We start from the raw sequence: 23040 nt of genomic DNA, 5'->3' as shown, positions 1-23040 counted from the left end.
CTCTGGATGTCTGGAGTTTTGATCTCCTCCATACCTGCTTCACACCCCGGAGGACGGGGCTGTGGCCCCCCCCCCCACACTCCCTAGCAGATCGTTACATGGAGAAACCTTTGGAATACAAGCGCGCTGATCCACACAGGTATGCACACAGGTGTTCACTGCTCGTAGACCCAAATTACACCTTTCTTGGCTACTACTTCGAAGCACATCAGTCCTGCGTGCTGCACAACAACATTGAATATTTAGTATTTACTGCTGTTTACACTTAGCTAGATTAATGTGATGGTGTTGTGTTTAGTATGTTGCTTTGTTTTTTGTTTTTTTTGTCTTTTTTGCTTGTTTTCTATTCTTCTCTCAACAGGTGATCCAGGAGATTTTTATTTTTTCTCCCCCCCTTTCTCACTGTCCCTCCCCCCTTCTGTTTTTCCTTTCCTTCCTCTTTCTTTCTCCCTTTCCTATCCCTCACTCATGTCTGTCCCGTCTGTAACATCTGAAAATAAAATATAATAAATAATAAAAACAAAGATCGACCAAATGGACCAATACGGCAATGCCACGATGATTCATTTGGCAAAGTAAATCCATTGGGTATCCTTGTTGGTCTTCAGACAACAATTCTGATGGCTAAAGAACCAAATGGGACAGGAAAAAAAAAAAAAAAAAAAAAAAAAGAAACGTCAGATATGTGTCGGATTCAGTACCACATACGAAAGTGACCCAGATCGGATTTGAAAATATCGGATTTGTGCCGTTCACACTGTCACACCATGATCGGATATGGGTTGCATAGGGTCAAAAAAATCGTAGCTACGTTCACACTGCAGGCGAAAGCGCATCAAATCCGATGATTTGATGCGAAGTGAACGTAGCCTAAGAGACCTAGAGCCAATGTAGAATCACCAGTACCTCTAACATTCATGTCTTTGAACTGTGGGAGGAGTCAGAGCACGTGCAGACACAGAAACTCCACACCGAAAGGTCCCCAACTGGCCACCGAGTTCCAACGCAGAACCTTCGTGCTGTGAGGCTCCCCATGCTTCAACTGAATACTTTGGTAAATCTCCGATCTGTTGAAGTTTATATAGTACATTTAGAATTGGCATGTTGACATCCCAGCGGTGTTGGTGGATATTAGTGTGCTCAGTTCATTTGACAACTTTCAAAAGATCCCAAACTCCTCTACATGCCACATGGCATTCGGCTCTTGTTGAGTCCCCATGTTTAACAGCTCAGGATTTAAGATTTTTTTCTCTCATGTTAAGAAAGAAAAACAAAGAGACAAATAAATGCCACACTGACAGGATTGCATGGATGTAGATCTAAAGTCCCTAAACCATATATGTGTCCTGGGACGCTACCTAGCCAACCACTGGTCTTATAAAGCCCTGGTTTTTGATAAAACATTAGAAATTTTTTGTCCAAGAGATAATATGATAATATGATTACTGCACATTCTTCAGCCAAGCAGTTTGTCAACCACTCTACCACATTTCAAAAGTGTACACTGTGGTTGCACAGCTTGAACCTAAGACTTTCCATCCCTCATGGGAACACAGGTTGTAGACTTAGTTCACTCATCACTCTGATTTTTTTTTTCTGATTAGGTAATCCTCCCCCATCTGCATCCTCTTGATCACCTATAAGGACAAATTCTTCCCTGAAACACCTGAAACCATTTTGTAATGTGGCTGATTGTATATGTGACCATAATAGGAAGCAGATTGCTCATAGATTCAGATTAAAAATCTTATTTAGTGTGTTCTCTTTTGTATAATATAACTTCACACACACAGTCTTCAATAGGAGGCGGGACAGGTGGAGTTCCTGGTTTGTGTCTCCAGTTAACTCACTGGTCTGTTTAGTTTTTATGTGTTTTTATGTTTGTTTTCACGTCACTATTTTTGGTTAGGGTGAAACTCCTTCCTTTAGAACAATAAAATCCAGCATGGATACCTATCTCGCCGATGACATAGCCCGTTTGGTTGCACAGCTCCACCCAAGGACACCTGGTACTTTAACTTTGTTTCACTCCCTGGGAATGAGAATAAGCCAGTTTTATCCTCTGTTCCTGCTTCCAAATTACCGGACCTGCTGCCTAAACACCTCAGATGTTTACAGTATGGTGCAAAAAAGCAGAACATGCTTTGAGCAATAAAACAAATGGAGTATGTGAGCATGACAAAAATAAAGATAACAAGAGACTGGCAGATGTTACAAACAGAATTCAGAAGTTACAAGGTTTGTCTGAGTAAACAGTGAGCAGCGTGTCAGTGCAGTCTTCCACCCCAAAGGTCAAGTTAGGCAACAGTGTGTTTACCTTTTTACAATCAGCAGAAAAACAGAGTTTCAAGAGGCCAAGCAAACATGCCAAGTTCTGATAACTTGTTCTGGGAGCATGAAGGGCTTACAGAAATTCAACCTCAACCTGCTTTCCTGCAACAAGCTGCAAAATAATGACAAGACAAGGAAATATTGCACAGTTGATGGCAGTAAGTATGACACAAGTCCTGGAAATGCATAAACCCTGCTGTCTGTAATTAATGCTTCCAGGTATGTGTGCATCTGCTGCAGCAGCACTCTAGGTCAGTTTAAGTCAGCCTCCTCAGAAGATGCCGAGCTCACAGAAACTGAGCTTACACTCTGAGTAAGACAATGACTATGACACTGCAGCTGGTTGCAGACACTGAGCCACGCATTAACACTACCCTAAACCCTGCTTGTGATCAAATCAAGGCAACTACAAAAACCACAACAGTGACGCAAATAATGGCCTGAGCACTAAACCTGGCCCTCCAACAGCAAGATGTTAAATGTAGCCCACTTGATGAACACACAGGAAACCAGCACTGTGGTGATATGATGTCATTCTCTAAAACCAATAACAAAACTTAGCAGATGCAACAAAAACTAAGTGTATCTGAGAAAGTGACTTTTGGTTGGTTCCACAAATGAGTTTTGAAATAGTAAAAAATCAAAGAATAGTGTGTCTGTGGCTTTTGAGAGTCAGAGGTGTGAAGTCATTGCTGATAGTTCTTAGATGAATTAAAGTTTTAATCCGTAGTTTTTCATTTTAGATATGAAGATAGATGTAGCCAATGTAATGCACCTGACATATTTCTGAATTTACCTCATGCCATGTTTTGATTTTGGCAACATAATTTTCATATCTAGACAAGAAAGTGCAGTGTTGTCTGTGAAGGTTCTCGGTCATCCAGATCATCGTAGTCTAAGAAGCTTGGAAAGAAAAGCGTCTGGACTTAATTAAGTTTCTTGAAGATGTTTCACCTCTAATCTGTGAAGCTTCTTCAGTTCTAAGTGCAATTGGTGGCAAGTCCCAAGCTTGGTATTCCAGGCACAAGCATAAAGTGTACGGACACAAATATGCGCTAAGATAGCTCGAAGAAAGAGTCCTATAAATGCTAGAATTTTTATCACCAAACCTGAAACTATTGATGGGCAATATCTTCCAGAAAGCCAATTATTTGTCAGATACATCAATTAAAAATAAACCAAAAATAAACCTACAGCACAAACACGGTGACAAGATCCAGTTCTGTGAGTCCAATTAGTGGATATAAGGCCTGACAGATGGCCAGCAGCCAGTATCCAAAACATTTTACACTATTTTTATGAAGGTGAAACTATCTATACAACTAGAGGCTATTTTCTTTTTTTTTAATTTCAGGCTGTAAATGTGTTTTAAAGCATATTCTCTTGGGCTTTTAACTTGGAAGTTTATGAGGATGGAGTCACTTTTGAATTAAGGGGACATTGAGGCATGCAGGGCAGAGGAGACATGGAGACTTGGACGCTAACAGAAGAGCCAAGTAAAGGAATCGAGGACTGATAAAGGAAAGGAGAGGGGCGAGCTGCTCCCCTGCGAGGAATCAGTGGTTATTCGAAAAGTGCCCACTAGATGGCACCAGTGAATTTCGCTGGGAAGAAACTAATCTCGATCCTCTTCCATCTTCTTGTTGAGGGCAGCATGCATTTTTGGAGAAGCACGTGTGTAACCTAGAGGTTGCTGGCTGAAATCCCTGGATAGAATAACACTCTATAACTGAGCCACTGAATGCTCCTATCCAAAGTCAAAGGAGGCTTTCAGTTATGCACTCTTAGGGTTATTATTTTTCAAAAGTGATGAAGCTATACCGACCTAAAACAATCTTTAGACTCTTTTATTTTAAGTTATTAAAATAAGCTAAATATCTAAAAAGACAGAATATTAAAAGGAAAGAAGAGTGCACTCTGCATTTCTCTTCATTTTTCAGTCTGCTCTTATAGTGTTAATGTTATTAATATTCATTTTTCATGTGTCATGAAAGCCTCATTATGTCACAGCCTAACACTGCTGTTACACTTTGTAGGTATTCTTATAAGGTAAACATTTCAACGTGAGTCATTCATGCAGGAAACCGAAGCAGCCTGTCGTCAGACCAAAAGGAAATCCTGGCTAATCTCATGTCTGTATCACATTTGAACAAGAAACAAAGTGCACGACAATGAAAGCAATGCCACACAGAAGACACACGCAGGTAACACAAAAGAAAACAAATTTGAATAATTTACCCACCGCTTATAAACACATTGGTTAAGAAAACGGGTGGAGTGCTTAAGAGTATCCCAGCGGTCGTAAGGTGAGAGGTGGGGTCTGCTGCAGGGCAGTGACACATTTATCATTTGAGTAAAGTCAACATTTTATATACGTTTTCTATAATTGGACTTCCTTCATTTGTGGTCAATCAATGAGCAGTCTACAAAATCACTTAAATAAAAATCAAAGCTCATAAAATAGAAAAAAATGTATTACTTTAATCTGTTTCTACTTATTTGGGCAATTTCATTTATCATTTATTCCGTTTTATTGGAAAAAGTATTAATTTTTAATAATATGAATAAATTAATTAGTATTAATTTCTACGTTTGCTTAAAGCTTTTACATTTTTCCATAATTTTTCATATGGAAAACAGCAGATGTTTGTTTGTTTTGCTGCTATTTGTCCCCTATTTACGAAAATTAACTCTCTGCATCACACTATGTTTGAAATTTTATGCAGTCTACTAACATTACTAACATTAGACACCAAGATCTGACAGTCACCACTGTTTGGCTCCCATGATAGATTACAGATGTTGATGCAAAAACTACACCTACTAAATGAACAAGTAAACAAAAACAGCATAGCCCTTATTTATAGCCGTCGGATGGATGGAGAGCACGGGACATATTTGTCATGCATGTACATCAGCATTACACTCCACTGTGCTGCTGAAAGAAGTGAAAAGAACCACAAAACAGCAAGAAAAAAGTTAAGAAACTAAACTTTACAGACTTTTTAAAGGACACAGTGATCACGGTTAGTATCGTTTTAATTATCCATCTATAATTACAGTATAAAGCAATATTATATCATTACTTAATTAGAGTTGAGGATTTATATACACTGCTGATATTTGTATTGTGAAGTCGATTACGCGGTGGAATTATAAGGCATACTTTCTGTTTTATTGCGCTTTACAACGGGGTAGACGGGAGCCAATCGGGGACGAGTGCGGCGCTCTACGTCAGACGCAAGGGGCGTGTCAGAGGCGCGTCCGCTCCGGTGTAGTAGCGGAGTTGACTGTAGCGCTCGAGCTCCATTGAAAGTGGCTCCCTGGCTTAGACGCGGTGCGGGCAGACAAGGGGGCGGACCAGCCGGAGGAAAACTTGACAGAGAAAACAGCAGCCGCGCCGCTGACCTCCACAGCTGACACTTTTATCAGCGCGAGCTTCCACGGGACACACATTTACTGCGTGTCGCTGAGTGACGTGCCAGCGGACACAGCGGAGGCGCGCCCGGTAACGGAGTAACGTTTGCAGGAAAGCGAGAGGTGAGGCGGAGGCAGATATTTGTAGTTGAGAAGAAGAGCCTCGGTCACAGGTGGGGACTCAGCTACAGGTAGCCTCGCGGGAGCTGTCGTGGCACAAGATAGCTGTGAAAGCGCACGCGGGTCATGAGGATTTCTCCGGTCGCTGCTCGGAGCGCCGCGTCGCAGCTGTGAACGAAGAAGAAGAAGAAGAAGAAGAGGAGGCAGAAACCAGAGGAAGAGCCTGACCACTTCTCTGCCGCTCAGCCCGAGAGCAGAGGCAGCATGTCCCGGAGGAAGCAGAGCAAACCCCGGCAGATAAAGCGTAAGCATGACACAAGTTTCCCCTCTTCTTCTTCTTCTTCTTCTTCTTCTTCTGAGTGTTCGTGTGTCGATGAGCCGCACGCGCGTCCCTGCCCGGACCCCCCTCATCGGTGCGTAAATTAGAAAGCACAGCTGACTCTGAAGACTTTAAGTTTCAGATGCAGCTCGTTGTCTCGGGATAACCGGAGGATGTCGCCTCCCCTCCAGCCCCTCCTGTCCTCCTCAGCCTTTATTAAAGGGGCTCCTCGGCAGCTGCCTCCGCGCTGTAAGGCTGTGCAGGAATATCAAAAAGTTTTTCTTTATTACCCTGTGCGGAATGTTTTTGTGCATTGGCAGCTGAAAGTGTGGCCGGGGCTTCCTGTTTAATTCTGTTGTGGAAACGTCAGTGTTCTCGGCAAAAAGCCGATGTGAGCTGAGATAAAGCAGCGATCCGATCTGAGCGCAGATAAAGATTAAAATTGGATCTTTTTTATTTGTTTTCTGTCTGAGGCAGCGCCAAGGCCGCCGCTGCATCCCCCCTCCTGGCTTTTCACTTCTCCTTCCTAGAGATGGGGCGTGAGATAGGCCGCATGGCCGATCTCTCCCGCTGATAGCTGCTTACAATTGGATCTGTTTTTTCATCTATCCTTTTAACTCAATAATGCATCTCGGGGCCGCTTGAAAGGCCCTTTTCTTGGTCTGGCGCTTGGCTGGTCTCCGTGCTTGACGAGCTCTTCCTGTTTATAAAACGTGTGAGGGTTTATCGCTGCTAACTGACGTTCAGAGTTGATATAAGAGCATATTAATGATGTTGTGATTAACCTCTGCTCCTGCCTGTTGCACACCGAGGGGATGGTGGGGACTCTCAGTGTTAATGTGGTTCTGCTGGAGAAGAACAAATATTTGGAAGCAGCAGCTGGAAACCGTGACATAAGTTTGTTTGGCAGCGTCGTCACTGATTGTGTCACGGTGTCCTATTTAACCTAAAACCTCCCCAAAACCTGTGGATCTTTTTAAATGAATCAAACAGTTGTTCTTGTGCAGAAACCAAACATAGCAACCACAGAGAGGCCGGTTATTAGAAAGTTCAAATGCTAACCAGCCATGCATGCAAGGACTTCTTTGCCAAACTACAACATCCTTGTAAACTGATTTTACTGTCTGCAGATAGTCATTAATAGACCTGGAGACGGTCTGACGTGTCTCTCCTTAAAATCCATGTGAACGAAGCCAAAGGAAATTATTAACATGGCAACTTCATCACACTTCTTCCTCTTGTGATGTATAATCGACACAGTAATGACACATATTGATATTTTATTCCAGCTTGCAGGTACATTGGACTTACCAGAGTCAGTGCTGTCATTACAGTTTGTCCATTTGTAAACATTAGTAACGCCACATGTTGTTATTACTATTATCATGTGTAATATTATTAGTATTAGTTTTATTAGCAGACAGATTTGCTTTGTTCTGTCCAAAGTCCTGGAAGCAAGTCTTGACACCCCACGCACACACACACACACACACGAACACACACACACTCATTTTGAAGCTGCATCTACCTTAACTTCATTCGTTGCGAGGACTTAAAAATAAATCTGATCTTTAATAAATGCTTAAAGTTTGCTGGCTTTTTGTGAAAATAAGGTTTCATTAAGTGTTTGCTCCTGTGGAATTCCTCCTCCGATTTCTACCTCTTTGAGTGCCATGTCTCTAATTTATCTTGGGTACATCAAGTTCCAGATTCAGATTTTGTTGCTGTGCTTAGACTCTGTTCAGTTGGATTCAAGCATCTAGTCCAAAATGGTGCGGCACACTTGGAGTAAAGTTTCTCTTTTTCATTTTGGATCCAGAAATGCTGTAAGTAGATATTTAAATCATCCCTTCAACAAACCGTTTGTTGATTAACCTGGACTAATGAAGGCAGATGATGATGATGATGTCTTCAGTACCTGGAGAATACAGTTGGTGGTAGCTGTTTGTGTTCTAATTCATCCACGGCATCTGTCTTGGTCATGGATTTCCATCAGGAATTTCTCTCGATGATGCCTAACCCTACCCCTCCTACATCGGTTCCCATAGAGAGGCAGTGAGCTCCCAGCAGGCACCTCCAGTAAGGCCAGCAGCGAGGCCTGGAGATGTATTCCAGACCCCAAGGCTGATAAACTCAGGCTAGACCCGGTGTGTATGAGACAGCGTGTATATGTGCGCGTCTCAGGGGTGTCATGGCCATCTTTATCAGTGCTTCTGGTCCACCGTGCTTCCCTGTGCACCAGGCCCCGGCTGTGGTCGAGGCCGGCCAGGCTCTCAACCCCGTGACTCTCTTGTGATTTGGCAGACATTTTGATAGGAAAGAGTGAGGAGTGATAAGGACTTTGTTCAGCTGGGGTGTGTGTGTGTGTGTGTTTGGGGGGGTTCATGAGGTAGGAGCTGCTACCACTACTGTTACTGTTGAACCACCATGTTGTTTTGAGCATGCTGCTTGCTGATAGTGATATGACAAATTCCAGCCAGGTCACAGTGGTGTTGGGTGCCGTTTCATTGTTGAAACCGACTTTGTTTCCTAAATTGATTCACGCCTTCGATAAGTCATTTAGTTACTCATCCAGCTGAAGGTAAACCACTCGTTTTTTAACGTTGCATTTGGAGCTACAAATAAGCTTGTGACCTGCTCTCAATACAGCTCTTCCTGTTATTGTAAAAGTTATTTGGTGTCCAGTTAAAGCTTTCAACAGACGGAGACGTGAGAGCTTGACGTGTTTAAGATATTTAAAAGGAAATTGCTGATTTACAGTTGGTGTATTTCCAGTCATCTGAGTGCAGCTAATGGCCGAATTCTCCTGACGTCTCCTGAAGTTTGTGTGTTATAGTTTCTCACGTTGTGGATTTAGCCATTTGCATTTTGGAAGGCTTACATTTGTGTGATGGAAAGAGGAGCGCTCGTGTGTGATGTTAGTGTAACTGCATCAATTTGGCTAATGGCTAAATGTTTAAACGCAGTGTGATGAAGAGCTGAAAGACTTCACAAGCGGTAACTTTTTTATTTATTTTATTGGTTGAAGATGTCTGGAAAAAATGCAAGATATATAGATGTTCTTGGCCCTGGCCCTCAGTTTCATAGTATGATGAACTATTGTACTGATCATGAAAGAAATGTCGTCAGTACATCGACTCTTCAGTTAACGAACATTACAGGTGAGCTGGCAGGTGAAACCTGGTCCAGCTGAGTTGGATGTTTGAGTTCTTGCATAAACCTCCAATAGGTAATGCTTTAAAAGGTTCAGGGCTGCAGAGTGTGTGTGAAAAATGCACTAAATGAATCAGTGGGGATACTTTGAATGAGCGGGGTGGTTTCGTATGTGTGCAGATTATAATCCAACTCATTAGTGGTGCAGTTACAGTAAAGCAAACCTCAGGTGGTCTAGAATCATCCATGAAGCCAAGTGGCTGAGTATTCCTGCCTTTCGTACCACACTGAAGATGTTTATGTTAAGACTACTTCACTTTTCCTGTAAATATCGGCATTAATGTGTCGTAATCGATGGAGATGACATCTTTTTGTTGTCCTTTTCTTTGTTTCTTTGTATCAACATCAACTTTTGTGTTTGAAACAAAGAAAAGTAGTGTTAAACCTACATGAACCACTGCAAACATAATTTATTACAGTTAATAAAACTGGAAACACTGTTATTAGCTGTATTACCTCATGGCTGAATCTTGTGTTTCAACTATTTATTTTAGTAATAAATTTTATTTGTAGCCCCCCCCCCCTGCCTCCCCGTTCATGTTTGGTTGCCTCTCCACCCACCCGTACCCGTTCCATTTAGGAAATCAAGAATCCTGGAAACGCCCCCATAGCTACAGTAGCTAATACTGTGCAGACTCAGGTGTGGTTTGAAAAGCAACAATTGAAACCTGGCAGCACCCACCCACACACACGCACAAACACACACACTGGAGTGCTCCATTAGGACAGTGTAGCGTGGATGTCTCTTTTAGGTTTGGATTTTTATTTTTTTTTGCCAAACAGCAGTCCAAGTCCAGAGCTTTCTGGAGGCCCTTAGTAGAGGAGGAGAAGGGGGTGTTTGTGTAGCAGATAGATATTTGTCTGTGTCTCTTTGTGCGTCATCCTCCCCAACGGTTTGTGATCTTTCAGCCTGATATGGCTGCTCTTCTTGATGGGGCGATAGGAGGCAGGCAGGCAGCCCACTGAGGCTGGATCCCTGGGCTTATATTTTGGCGGTTGAGATGGGAGACGCGATAAAACTTGGCAGCGATCGCTGCTGCTGATATCGCAGAAAGCAAAAGAGAGGGGGGGGGAGGAGGAAGGGGAGGTTGGGCAGATGGAAGGAGAGATGGAGGACGGAGGGCGCATTGTAATTACATGTGGACGTTGTGTGCCATTTTTACCAGCGCCGCCGTTGCTGTTGGTGGTTTTTTGTTTGCGATCGGCTAGGGCTGGATGTCTAGATAATTAAAAGAAGGAGAGAGAAAAGCGAAAAGGGAAGAGCGGTTGGGAAAAAAGTGCTGTGATAAGGGGAGGGGGTTTGGAGAGGGAGTGGAGGTAGATAGTGGGAAGAAAGAGATAGAAAAATAGTGAAAAAGTGTGCTGCTAGATGAATGTGTTGTGGTGTGTTTTTTAATGGCAGCCCAGCCAGCCTGCTCTGCCGCTCCCCCACCCTCTACCGAGAAAGATGTTTGGGGCTGATAAGGAGGCCTGCAGATGGTAGATAGATAACAACCTGCAGATCCACTCTGCTGATTGCGTGTGTGTGTGTGCGTGTGTGTGTGTGTGTGTGTGTGTGTGTGTGTATGTGTGTGTGTGTGAGAGTGAGAGAACGCCTGGTTCCTATGACATCAGCGCTAGAGCTCAGAGGTCAGCATGAATAATGCGCTGCCTCCCACAGCTGAAAGCAAACCAGGACGCCTGCAGAGGCCAGACAAGGAAATCACCGGGCTGACCTCCTCCTCCTCCTCTTAGTCTTCGTCTTCTTTCTCTCTTGTTCTCTTTCTGCTCAAAGTTGTTTTGAAACTTTGAACGCTAGTTTTAAAAAACTAAAATTGTGTAACAGGAATGCGTGGGTGCGGCTCACGTGATTTCCATACAGTCGCACATTGAGGGATTAATTCATTGTTTGTGAGTGACGAAACTAAAACACACAAGCTTGTCTAAATTCCACACACAGCCAGGAGAGTCACGCTGCGCCTTGGTGGCTTTGCCTTTTGTTTTTTTTCTCTTTCAGTGTGCTTTTTTTTTTTAACTCCTCCTTTGTTCTGCTTTTAGCTTGATGTGAACTTTAGATAAGCCGCGGGGGCCCGATCTCCGGCGCAGATAGAGATTGCCAAGCATGATTAGAGTTGTTATCAGGCCGGAGCAGGCAGGAGCAGAGGCTCGGCTGCAATAACAACAGGCCCAGGCAGGAGCAGCCGGGGTCCAGACCCTGGCAATCAGTTCCAGCCCTAATGGGATTAATGTTGTTGTATAATTAGATGATAGGTGTGAATGCATTTCTATTCTCCCTCAATCTCTTCGCACTCTCTCTCCTCCCTAACAAGCGTCCTCATCGATTAATTTAATTCAAATTACTCTTTCCAGATTGTGCGTGTGATAGCACAGACATGTTGGGAAATTTTATTTGATGACTATCTGTTTGTGTTTTAAACATATTCTCCTTTGTTAAAGGCGAGAAACTTTTGGGTGCGTACAGTAAGCGGCGGCAGATGAAGAAAAAGAGGAAAGGCACAGCGTCAGCAGGATGACTTGCTTGATTCTACTGATATTAAAGCAGCTAGATGGTGACTGATTGGGTATCAACTGGCAAAGATTCTCATGCTGACAATCAGATAGCTCAGCGTGAGAGCCGCATGTGACTGCAGTCAGTCATGCCCACATGTGCACGGTGCCCGAGCTGAGTGTGGATAAAATACTGTGAACACTTTGAAAACATTGAAATAATCCCGTTCTTAGCTGGCAGTTGAAGCAGATTCGATCGGCTTCCGGCTCTGGAAGGTTAAAAAATGCTTTTATTTGGAGTTAGATCGTGGTTTTGGGACTTTCTCTACTTGATTTGTTCTCTTCTTAGACGTTTGAAATCCAGCGATAGTGATCTGATGAAAGCAGCAGTTTTGAGTGTTTTTGGTGAAGATGCCTGATGGATTAGAGCGCTCTCTGCTCTCCTTATATGCATTTGCTCTTTTCATGAGTATGTAGGTATGCATTGTGGCTAACTGAGCAATGATGACAGTGTGTGTGTATGGTCAGATATACCAAAGGAGGAAGTTGGCGAGGTTACAGAGGAAACACCGTTTGTGTTGAATGCGTGGATGAGTTATTACCCTTTCCTGCTATTTACCCGCGGGGACAGCCTTGTGGTGAATTATGACCCCGCCAGCCCAGCGCGGTTGTAAACGGTTTCACCCCTGACCTCGGTGCCGACGCCTCTGCGCTCGAGGGAGGAGAGAAAGTATTACGCACAGTAGCGTAATCAGCGTACCGGCTGTTTGCTCTGGCAGTAATTACAGGTCTGATAGCTCGGTCCACAGAGCTTTGGGAGGACTTGTGGTCTCTACAACCCGGGGAGCCAAACACCTTCTCCTCAAGCAGCTGTGCCGCTTCATCACGTGACCCCATTGTATCAAAAAGATCACATGGAGGTCAGTTATTGCAGTGCAAAGCAGACGTTTGTGTGTGTGTGAGGTACCTGAGGGCCACGTGGCTCCAATCTGTGGTCAGAACGATTCTTGACACTCAAAGTACAGTGTATTTGTGCAGATTTGTGTGTGTGTGTGTGCGCGCGCGTGCGTGCGTGCGTGCGTATGTGTGTGTAAAGGAGAGTCATAACCAGTGTTATGACAAGCCCCCCCCAGCAGCAGTGATAAGACAGACCATTTGCGCCTACTGTGCTGAGCACTCTGTTCCGGGGTGTTAAGGCAACCTGGGCAAACAACACCGCCTGACCTGCTTTTACAGCCACACACACACACACACACACACACACACACACACACACACACACACACACACACACACACACACACACACACACACACACACTGTTCTTCTCCTGAACAACAATAAATGAAAGTGTATTTTGAAGCTGGCAAGCTTGAATTCCCAGATCGCCGATATGAAACCAAACGGTGAACAGTGCCAGGTTCAAAGGTCACAGAAGCCCGACCAGATAAAACACTGTGTCCCCCGACAGAACATGAAGCGCTTAGCGTACACACACAGACTCATTCACAACGACCTTTGACCCTGTGTGCACCTGCTTCCAGTGCAGTCTGATATTGAGTGAAAAAGGACCACACGCACGCGCACACACACACACACACACACACACACACACACACACACACACACACACACACACACACTAGTAAAATAACAATAGAAATTAAAAAATCATTTTTCTCTTTGTTTTAGTGCTTTTTTGGGGGTAAATATGCAAAACCACGAGTTCCTGTTACCACAGAAAAACACAAAAACACACCAACGTTTGTATTTGTGTATTATTAATATAACATTTATTTAACTCCATTATTCATGTATAATGTGACGCTCCCTGATGCAGGCAGTTTTAAAACAAAGCTCCATATTCATGTCACGGCATTATGCATGAAGTAATCTGTAGTGTACAGCAGGGGTCGGCAACCCAAGGCACGCGAAGGGTTAACTGATGGCACGGCCATAGCTGGGCTGGCCATCGGGCATTTGCTTGATGGGTCGATGATTTTTTTTTTTTTTTGTAACGGTATAAACAATGAAAGGTGGTGGATTGGCCAGATGCTGGCCGGTGTGTAAAAATAACTCAGTTGTTTGGTGGTGGCTATGGCGGAGCTTCTACAGATTCAGTAACATTAACAAGTGGTGGAGGCCAGCAGGTGGATGAGGGAAAGGGGAGGCAGGAGGAGCAGAGACCCGAGGCGGCCGCCGGTCCGAGTGTGAACTGAACTTCAGGTCAGAAGTTATGACCTGCAGTCTCTCTGGGTCAGATATGAACCAAGTTTAGGTGGAGTTTATTTTCGTTGTGCTGACTTTTCACAGTCAGTTACAATAACTCGTACTGCGTACTAGCTAGCATGACGGAGTTTATACAGCTGGGTGGGTGCTATGATGTTACTGATAGTGAACTTTATTTTATTCATAAGATTATTTACTAGAGTTGCCAACTGTCCCGTAAAAAGATGGAATCGTCCCGCATTCAGAGAAAGCATTACGCGTTTCGTGTTGAGCTGAGAAGGGACGCAGTTTTTCTAGGATGGAAAAAGACACAAAGCTGGAGTTATTCTGTCGTTACGCTGCACAGCTGCCTCTTCTTCTCTCATTCTCTCCCCCCTCTCTCTCCTGTTGCTACTTTAATCATGAAACTGATCAATGATCAGCTGATCGTCTCTCTTGTTTGTTTATCACCCACTTTGCGCCAGAAACAGGAAACCAGCAGATGTCGCGCTAAACAACAGCAGCACGTTTAAGCTTGATCAGCTGTTGTTAGAATTTATTTAGTTAGAATGTTTGCTGGAGCCACAGCTGTAAAGCTGCTGGTCATGATGTCTGTTTGGATATGTGGTGAGAGGGAAACATGAGGATGAAACCAGGAGATGTCCTTACTGGATCATCAGAGCTGTGATGGAGAAACAGGTTTACCTTTTAGGTGACATGAATGAGTTGAAGTTATGAACTGTTTCTGAGAGACAAATAACACCAGGATCCTTTTCTAAGTAGCTGACAGCTGGTAACTGTGCAGGGGCGGGTCTAGCAAAGTGCTGCCAGTGGGGCAGGTAGGGCATTAACAGGGAGAGGGGGGCACAAAGAAATACTTTCTTATTTTCATTTAAAATGTCTGGCTGTTATTAAATAATTATCTGAATCTTACAACCAAAGTTTTTATCTGATGTAAAATGTATAGAAATCATACTTAAATACCAACAAGACTGAACATCACTGTAACAACAGCGTTTGTTTTCATTCAAAGGCTTTATGGCTTTAATACCTGGGGGGCCGGTCTCTAGTTAAAATGCTCGGGCTGTATTTTTTGTCCCAGTCCAGCTCTGGGCACGACACGCAGTGAATTAATCTGAGAAGGTGCATCAAAAAAATAAAAGGCCACACCAGCGGTGCACATCGCAAATCAGCTCGCATAGACACATTAGTTGTGCTGCTTCTTAATGACGGTATCTTAACTAACAACCCCAACTACCAGATTCAACTTGTAATTGGTTAAAAATAACTTAGCCTACTGGTGAGAGGGACGTTGTTAGCTTTCCACATTCTGACACCTCAAAAGCTTCAGCAGCTTTCCGCTCAGCGCAGCATCAGCACCACGGAGATACACGGATACATCCGTAGACTCGAGACACAAGGCGTTTTTGGGACTTTCAGGTGTTTGGACCAATGTTTTATTTTCTGAACAAACCAGAAATCTTTAATGAGCAGCTGGATTTGTCTCCCATTAACTGGCTGAGTTAATACCAGTTAATGCAACATCAAAGCAGCTGGAATCCACAGCTGTGCGTGTTCATGGAGCTACCTTTTCACCTGCTGGACATCACTACCTGACAAGTTTAACTGGCCTTATTGACAGGATTTGGCTCTACATGTCTGTGTGAGCAGACTTTCTCTCACATGAGTGTCCTCAAGTAGCCGTCTGAATGCTGGACACTCGGAGACCTGTGTCTCTGAGTGGGAGACCAGAGATCACATTAACATGTTTGTCTCTGTATTAACAAACATGCCATATTGGCCCAGTTTATTTTTCTTATCATTGTTGTGAGGAGGCCAGTTCATTTGCTGTTATGAGTTCTTGTTATGGATAAAAGGTGTTTTTTTTTGTTTCAAAATAGCTGATAACTATTCGCTGACAGCTGCCAACATCTGCAAACAAATATAGCTCTGTAAAGTGGTTCTATATATTGTGTAGCGTTATTAAATTTATTGCTAATGCAATCATATGTCACACTGACTTCTGAGGAAATTTTAAATGGCACTCGCCATCAGAAAGGTTGCCGACCCCTGATGTATTGGGTAAAATATTAAAGATGTAAGAAACATATTGAGCATCTTCTGTGATTTTTTTTTTTGTAGTAAAACAATGATCAAATTTGTAATGATAAATTATGATGGGGCAAACTACCGTTGAAGAAAAAGCAGTTTCCTCACATACAGAGCCAGAATAAACTATTGCTCACATTTTGTTTTCAAGCTAATCAGACAGGAAATTTTTTTATCATTGTGTTGGTAAGTGATACAATCGGTGCCCACTTCTCTGGTATTTTCTCTCTTCTCTGTCACTTCAGTCTGCAATGAATACACTGAGTCCATAAACTGTTTTATGAGCAGCTTACATTTAATTACTTGAGAAATGTTATAATCAAATTCAAGATAAACTTTATTGGCATAACACACAGGAATGAACCTGACTCCCATTCTCAGCTCTCCAAAAGTCTGCGGTCATTCCGTAGGAGCTAATAGGTATGTGCGGGATGGCGATCTATATGCAAGTCTGATTAGCATTTATCCAGTGTTGCAGGTTGCACAGCTGTTCACACGGCACATACTCGGTAATGTGCAGACTTGCATCCTTAGAGAGAATGCACGTAAACGTGCTCCTTCTATTCATACTTTGTGGGTAAGCAGTAGAGGGCTAGGCCTCCTATCTTGCACACGAGACATTTTGACATGTCTCAGTAAAGCACAGGTGTAAAGAATGAAATAGATGATAGCTGAATATAGCTGCCTCAGTTTCTCACTCCTGATGCACCTCCTGCTACTTCAGGGTCACTCTGTTATTGCTTATTGGGATACCTGACTGTAAGCTGTGTGTGCACGCCTGTATGTGCGTACCCGTGCTTTCGTAAATGAATTAGCGGCACATGGGCCGGTTGTCTCTGGAAAGGCAGCTGAATGATGAGGACCTGGTCCTGCTGCCAGTATGCAAACCAGGAGTGCAGCTAGCTAGTTATAAAGAGTTGTTATCCATGGATTAAAGCAAAAACGAAAATTTGTAATTACAGTTTTTTAATCAATTTAAATGTATCCATCTGCATTTTAGAGCATTAATAGAATTCCTTTATTTAATGCTACATGGTGAGAGTCACATTACCATGACAAAAAAATAATTTCCTGTTGACCTTTTTTATTATCAACTAATCTGCAGCATTTTTCTGGGTAGCCAGATTAATCATTTGTCTAATGAAACATATAAAATTGAGGAAATTTGGCCCTGCAAACACATCAAATCCTTAAACTTTAGCACTTTGAACCAGTGACTCTTTCTTCTTTTTGAAATTAAATTAGAGAAACTCTAAAGTTTTGTGATTGAGAGACTTCAGCAAAATGTTTGCGGTAGTGGACTGTGGGGGTTGTCAAACTATCGATGCTCTAATAATGATAGTAATAATAATGATAATATAATCTGCTAATCTGGAGCGGGGAATCAGATGGGCTTCAGGCCTGATACTGAGGAGGGGGAGTGTGAGCAGGGGATGAGAGAGCAGCTGCAGGCAGATCAGACCAAGGTGATTGACTTTTCTACTTTTAAAATAATTTATAAAAATGAGTTTCTTATTTTGTTGCAGCCAGCTGTGAGGTCAGTTTAATAATGCAGGCAGTGACCGGCTCAGCCTGCTTCATAGTGAGTGCAGTTTTTTATATCTTCTTCGGTACATATTTATTCTTTTATGTACTTGCGCACTGGATTGCATTATGTGATTTCATGTAAAAAAGTGCTTGGGTGATTAAGGGACTGATGCTGGTTATAACATTAAAGAATAAAGGGGAAGGTAGAGTTTGGGAAATGAGGAAGAAACACAAGAACGGCCACCTAATGTCCAGTAATGAGGAGGGGAAGAGGAAGAAGATGGACACAATGAGGGAATGAGGAAGAAACGGGAAGGACGGGAGGCGAGGAGGTGATAAGGGCGCCTCGGCATCCGAGACAATGCGAATAGAAAGAGGAGATGCTGGAGGATCCTCGTGGGAGCCTCTTTAACAGAGGAGGTCTAGACCGGCGGCTCCTCTCGCTGTCTGCCTACAGACACACAAACTATCTGCTTACATAAAAACAGCATCATCACCTTGGATCATATGCATTTACCTTCGTACGGCTGATTTCGGGCTTTCGAAACGTGCTCTGTGCCATTTTTACTCCTCTGCTGTGGAAATGAGAGTCTTTTGGAAATGTGGACCATCGCAAACTATTCCAGATGTTGTTGCAGTTCCCTCTGGCTGCCAACAGAGGATGATAAAAGTCACAAAGAAAATGTTTTTCCATTTAAAATCCTTTTTCCCTCAAAAAATATATTGTGGTTGATCTGCAGAAGTCTATTTGACCAGAAAGAGAAAAGAACTGAGAGCTTGAACCTGCAGCAACATCTCTGCTATTTCAGGGCCAATCATGATCCAACTGCTGCCGATATAAACCAGTAACGTGGAGCCCGAATTGCACAAAATTGTTTTCCAGATATGGGTGGAGGCGGTGTATTGAACTAAAAATATGCGCACTGTTATAAATTTTTCTAGAATCTATACATGTTTTAAGCAGGGACAGCATGTTTAGATGTACTTTCATTTACTCACACACACACACACACTCACTGTGTACATTATGAGTCATGTGAGCCAGTAGTGTTGCAGTGATCCGGGCCTCTGAATTGCTTTGTGCTTGTGTAAACCATGGTGCTCTGGCTCCCTGGCTGATAAGTGAGCTGCCAATCAACTGCCTGCATGTGTGTGTTTGTGTGCATGTGCGCGCGCGTGCCTGGCCTTTACAGTTTGGTCAGACTGTACAGCATGTATATTGGAGCTGTTGGGTTGGGAAGATTGAGATTACTGTCTTAATTAATTCCTGAAATGTGCCGGTGCAGACTGTAACATTCAGACAGCCTGTGAGATCCACTGGAAAGGGTGAGAGCCTATCCCATGATTACTAAGAGCTTAGGAGAATGAATGATTCATGCCTGTCCTTTTTTTATTTTATAATACTACTCGTTTTCAAGTCAAACCACTGCTTCTTACTGAAGAGGACACTGACCTACTAGTGCGACTAATGACCGTTTTGGATACACGATTATAACTTAGTAACTTAAACTAAAGAAGTATTTGTTTCTGTTTAAAAAATACTTTCCTTGTCAGTAGGCAACGAGCCTGGAATCACTTGTAGTCACCACCTATTTATGTTTTTTTTTAGTTAGTTTGAAACTGAGAGTAGTTTCATATTGATGTATAGATATAATAGATTCAGAACCACTCATAGATACTTAAACACTTGAGTAAAGGAGCAGTCTTACTCTGACATTTTGCACAGAAAGGTCAGTGTACCAGTCATGTGGAGTACTCTGAATGTTATAATAGTTGTGTAAAGTCTGCAGTGTGGACACTCGAAAACGCAGACTTTCAAAAACGATGTCGCATGTTGGTCATATGATGCAGTCATGTGACCACTTAAACCAAGATGGTGGACGGCATCGGACAGCAGTTGATTTGTTTGCTCACAATTTTGTTTGCCCTATCTCCCGGTCGATGTTCTCGCTTGCTTTGGAAACCTTGTACTCGTTGGTGACTCGTTGTCTTGCCATTTCACCGCCACGTTTCAAAGAGCCGGAATATAAATAAACGCAGAGGGAAATGACGCAGGTCGAGTCGTCTTGCGTTTCACGCATGCGCGGAACTGCAACGTCAGCGTTTTCGTCCGTCTTAGTGTGGACGAGCAAATTTGAAAATGACTGAAAACGCTAGTGTGGATGCAGATCGTTTTCAGACGAAGACGCCGTTTTCAAATCTATCCGGGCCAGTGTGGACGTAGATTCTTCCAGGGCTGCTGTTTAGCCTCTCTCTCACCGTCTCGCTAAACCGCCTTCTGAGCTATGAACCAGGGATTGCTGTTGTTGGAATTCACTCTAAAACTTGACGCTGATGTAGGATATCACATCATCTGTATAGTCATCTTAACGGAAATCATCCGTGCGGTTTAGACACACCTGCCGATTCTTTTAGTGTCTGTGAGTATGAGGGTAACTTCAGTTTCCTGTCCAGCTGACAGGGATGGTACCCAGTGTGGTCTTCTGCTGCTGCAGCCCATCTGCTTTAAGGTTCAACATGCTGTGCATTCAAAGACGCTCTTCTGCGTACCATGGTTGTAACAAATGTTTGTTTTTTTTGAGTTACTGTTGCCATCTCAAGGCAACAATGTATTTTCACCCAGAGAACTGCTGCTTTTGTTTCTGAAATAGTCAGACAAGCCGGTCTTGCACCAACAACCACGCTGTGTTCAAAATTGCTTAAATCACCTTTGTTCCTCATTCTGAAGCTCATTGAATGTAACTTTGACTTTGGAGGACAAAACCAATTTCAGGGTCAGCTTGAACACCTCTAAGATGAGCTCTAATAAAAATATTGTGTTGGCTGCAGTGAAGGAAATCTAGTTTTTGAGACTTTGTACAGAAAATTGTGCAGTATGGCTCAAAATGTGACCCATAGCTTGATACAGAATCTCGTCCAACGTCATAAGAAAAACAACCCTGCTGGAAACATTAATTTGAAGGCTCAGATGTTAAAAGTTATAAAGAGTCGATATTGGCCGCAACAGTGATGAGCAAATGGCATCAGCACGCAGCAGCTTTTCCATTCTGTCTTTATACGTTATGGTGAAGACTGTTGGGAAAAAGACATTTGTGCAAAATCCTGACACATTGTTTCATCTTCCCATGATAAAGATGCAGATAAAGATTCGAGTGAGCTATAAAAACTAACTTCATGTAATCTTCCAGATTAATGAATCCCCACTGTAACATCATTTATTGTGGGCGTGTGATCTAATATAACTTAACAGCTCACAGAGGCAGGAAGTCAGACCGTAAACAGTCCTCCTGAGTGTAGACGCAACAACGGAGCGCAACACAATGTCACTGGCATATCTGCGTAAATAACAAAGCCTGAATGCTTTTTTTCTTCTTAAGTTTATTATGGCTTTTCGGGACCTTCCCATCACTCTCGACGCTCTCACTCTTCGGTCCAGCTCCAGCTCGTCCATCAGTTCTCTCATTTTTCTCCTTTTTAAATTCCTCTCTACCAACCACTATTTCTCTCAACTTCACTCCCTGTATCTCCAGCCTTCCACCTTCACTTCTCTATCGCCCCTTCTTTCATTCTCTCTCTCTCTGTGTCTCCAGCCAGACCCCTAGCCTTGGCGAACCAGGTCTTGGCGGTATGATAATGTGGAAAGTTGAACTGGCCCCATTACAGCGAGGCTGATGGTAGGCCCGATAAGCCTGTTGATAATGGGTGCAGATAGCGCTGACACAGCGGTCCAATAGCCTAGCCCTGCCCCCCCCCCCTTCCCCGCCTTCCTCACCCCCTAAACCCTCCACCCCCACCCCCCATTATCATTCCTGCCCACCGATGGGCTCCCAGAACGCTATCTCCTCTCCATTTCCACTCCTGCGACAGATAAGAATGGAAATACTGACTTCATAGCTGACTGATTAAAGTGTCTGCCTTTCTTGATAATACACAGATAAATTATGTTTTTTTTTTCTTCTTCTCCTCCTCTCCCTCTCTCTCTATCTAGAAAAGGGTGGGGCACAGCAGAAAGAAGAAAAACCCGCTTCTTCTTTCATTTCTCTTTTTCTTTTGTGAAGATTTTTTTTTTAGTGAGTGAGGGAGACGTAGTGCAGAGAGGAGTGGTCATATGACTGAAGCGACTGTATAAAATTTGCAGATCGTGTGGACAGTAAAGGCTTGGGCACAGAGATCAGTGCAGAGCGGCCATCTGTACCAGGCCGACTATAAAGAGAACTTGTATTACTGGCTTTTCGAGTCATTATAAAGCCAACAAGAGTGGCTGGAGGAGGCGGGTGGTGGCGGTGGGGGACATAGAGATGGAGAGAGATTAGGGGCAGACAGGCCTATTTGCAGCCCAGTGAACTCCCACTGCAGCTACAGCCGTTTCCAGGTTGAGTTTTTATCGCTGATCGCTCCAGTTTGATACCAGGAAAGATCCCTGATGGATATGCTCCCTGCATCCAAATCCTCTAACCCATTTGCTTTTTATCCCACCCCCCACCCCCCGAACACGCACACACAACCTCTATCTCCCTCCCCTCTCTTATCTTCAGCTCTCCAGCTCTCTGTCTGTCCAACTGAACTTCTGTCCCTCCTCCTCCTCACCTCTTCCTCCCTTCTTTCCATGAGGAGAAATCCCCCATCTGCACCATCCTCATTCCTCCTCACCTCTGATGGTCCTACAGCATACTCGCCTCCTGGAGGAGGAGCTTTGAAATCTCACGCTGTATGAATCGACTGGCCTCCATGTGAAGTTGCAATAAATCCAAACATATCTGGGCCAGAGTTGAAGAGTCCCAGAAGTATCTGTATGCAGCCACGAGAGCTTTAATGCAAAGTCATCAGGATGCACTAAACCACTGTTTCAAAATAAATGCATTTAAAATTATAATATTTTTGCATATGTTGTGAACCCGAGTTAGGACATCAGCAGCTACAGTCTTTTGTTACGCCTGGGGCAAGCATGCATAGTTGGTGTCTGAGTGGATTATTAATTGAACTGGTTATTAGATATGTGCTTTACACTATATCTAAGTGCTTTCTATCTTACATTCACGGTTGGATGAACACAGCAACTCTGAGTTTAGGATCTCTTCCCCGAGCAGCCAGGAATCAAACCACCAACTTTCTGATTAGCAGATGACATACTCCGCCTCCACCACATGACCAGTCGATGCTTTTTCCATCTAACCTCCACTAATCCACCAAACTGCACCTGTTTAGCATGTTTGTGCTGTCAGTAGCTTTATAATAAAATGATCCGAAAGAATATGACCTGCTGTGGGGTACAGTGGGCTTCAGTTTGTTCATTAAATTGTGTATATTAT

General features: G+C 43.4%; 1 protein-coding gene across 1 annotated transcript in view; it reads left to right on the top strand.

The window, feature by feature from the left end:
- The first annotated feature begins 5624 nt into the window (after positions 1–5624).
- Positions 5625–23040, top strand: part of zfpm1 (zinc finger protein, FOG family member 1) — a 109467-nt gene continuing 92051 nt past the window's right edge. Inside the window, exon 1 of the mRNA XM_085464887.1 lies at positions 5625–6172. Within this exon, the coding sequence (XP_085321013.1) occupies positions 6133–6172 (40 nt within the window). The 5' untranslated portion in view covers positions 5625–6132. The remainder of the gene's footprint in view (positions 6173–23040) is intronic.

Source organism: Copadichromis virginalis, linkage group LG7, assembly GCF_057382275.1.
Source record: "Copadichromis virginalis isolate Kocher_CV1m ecotype Utaka linkage group LG7, C_Virginalis_male_GT1.1, whole genome shotgun sequence".
NCBI lineage: Eukaryota > Metazoa > Chordata > Actinopteri > Cichliformes > Cichlidae > Copadichromis > Copadichromis virginalis.
This window is presented reverse-complemented; position numbering and strand designations above follow the sequence as displayed.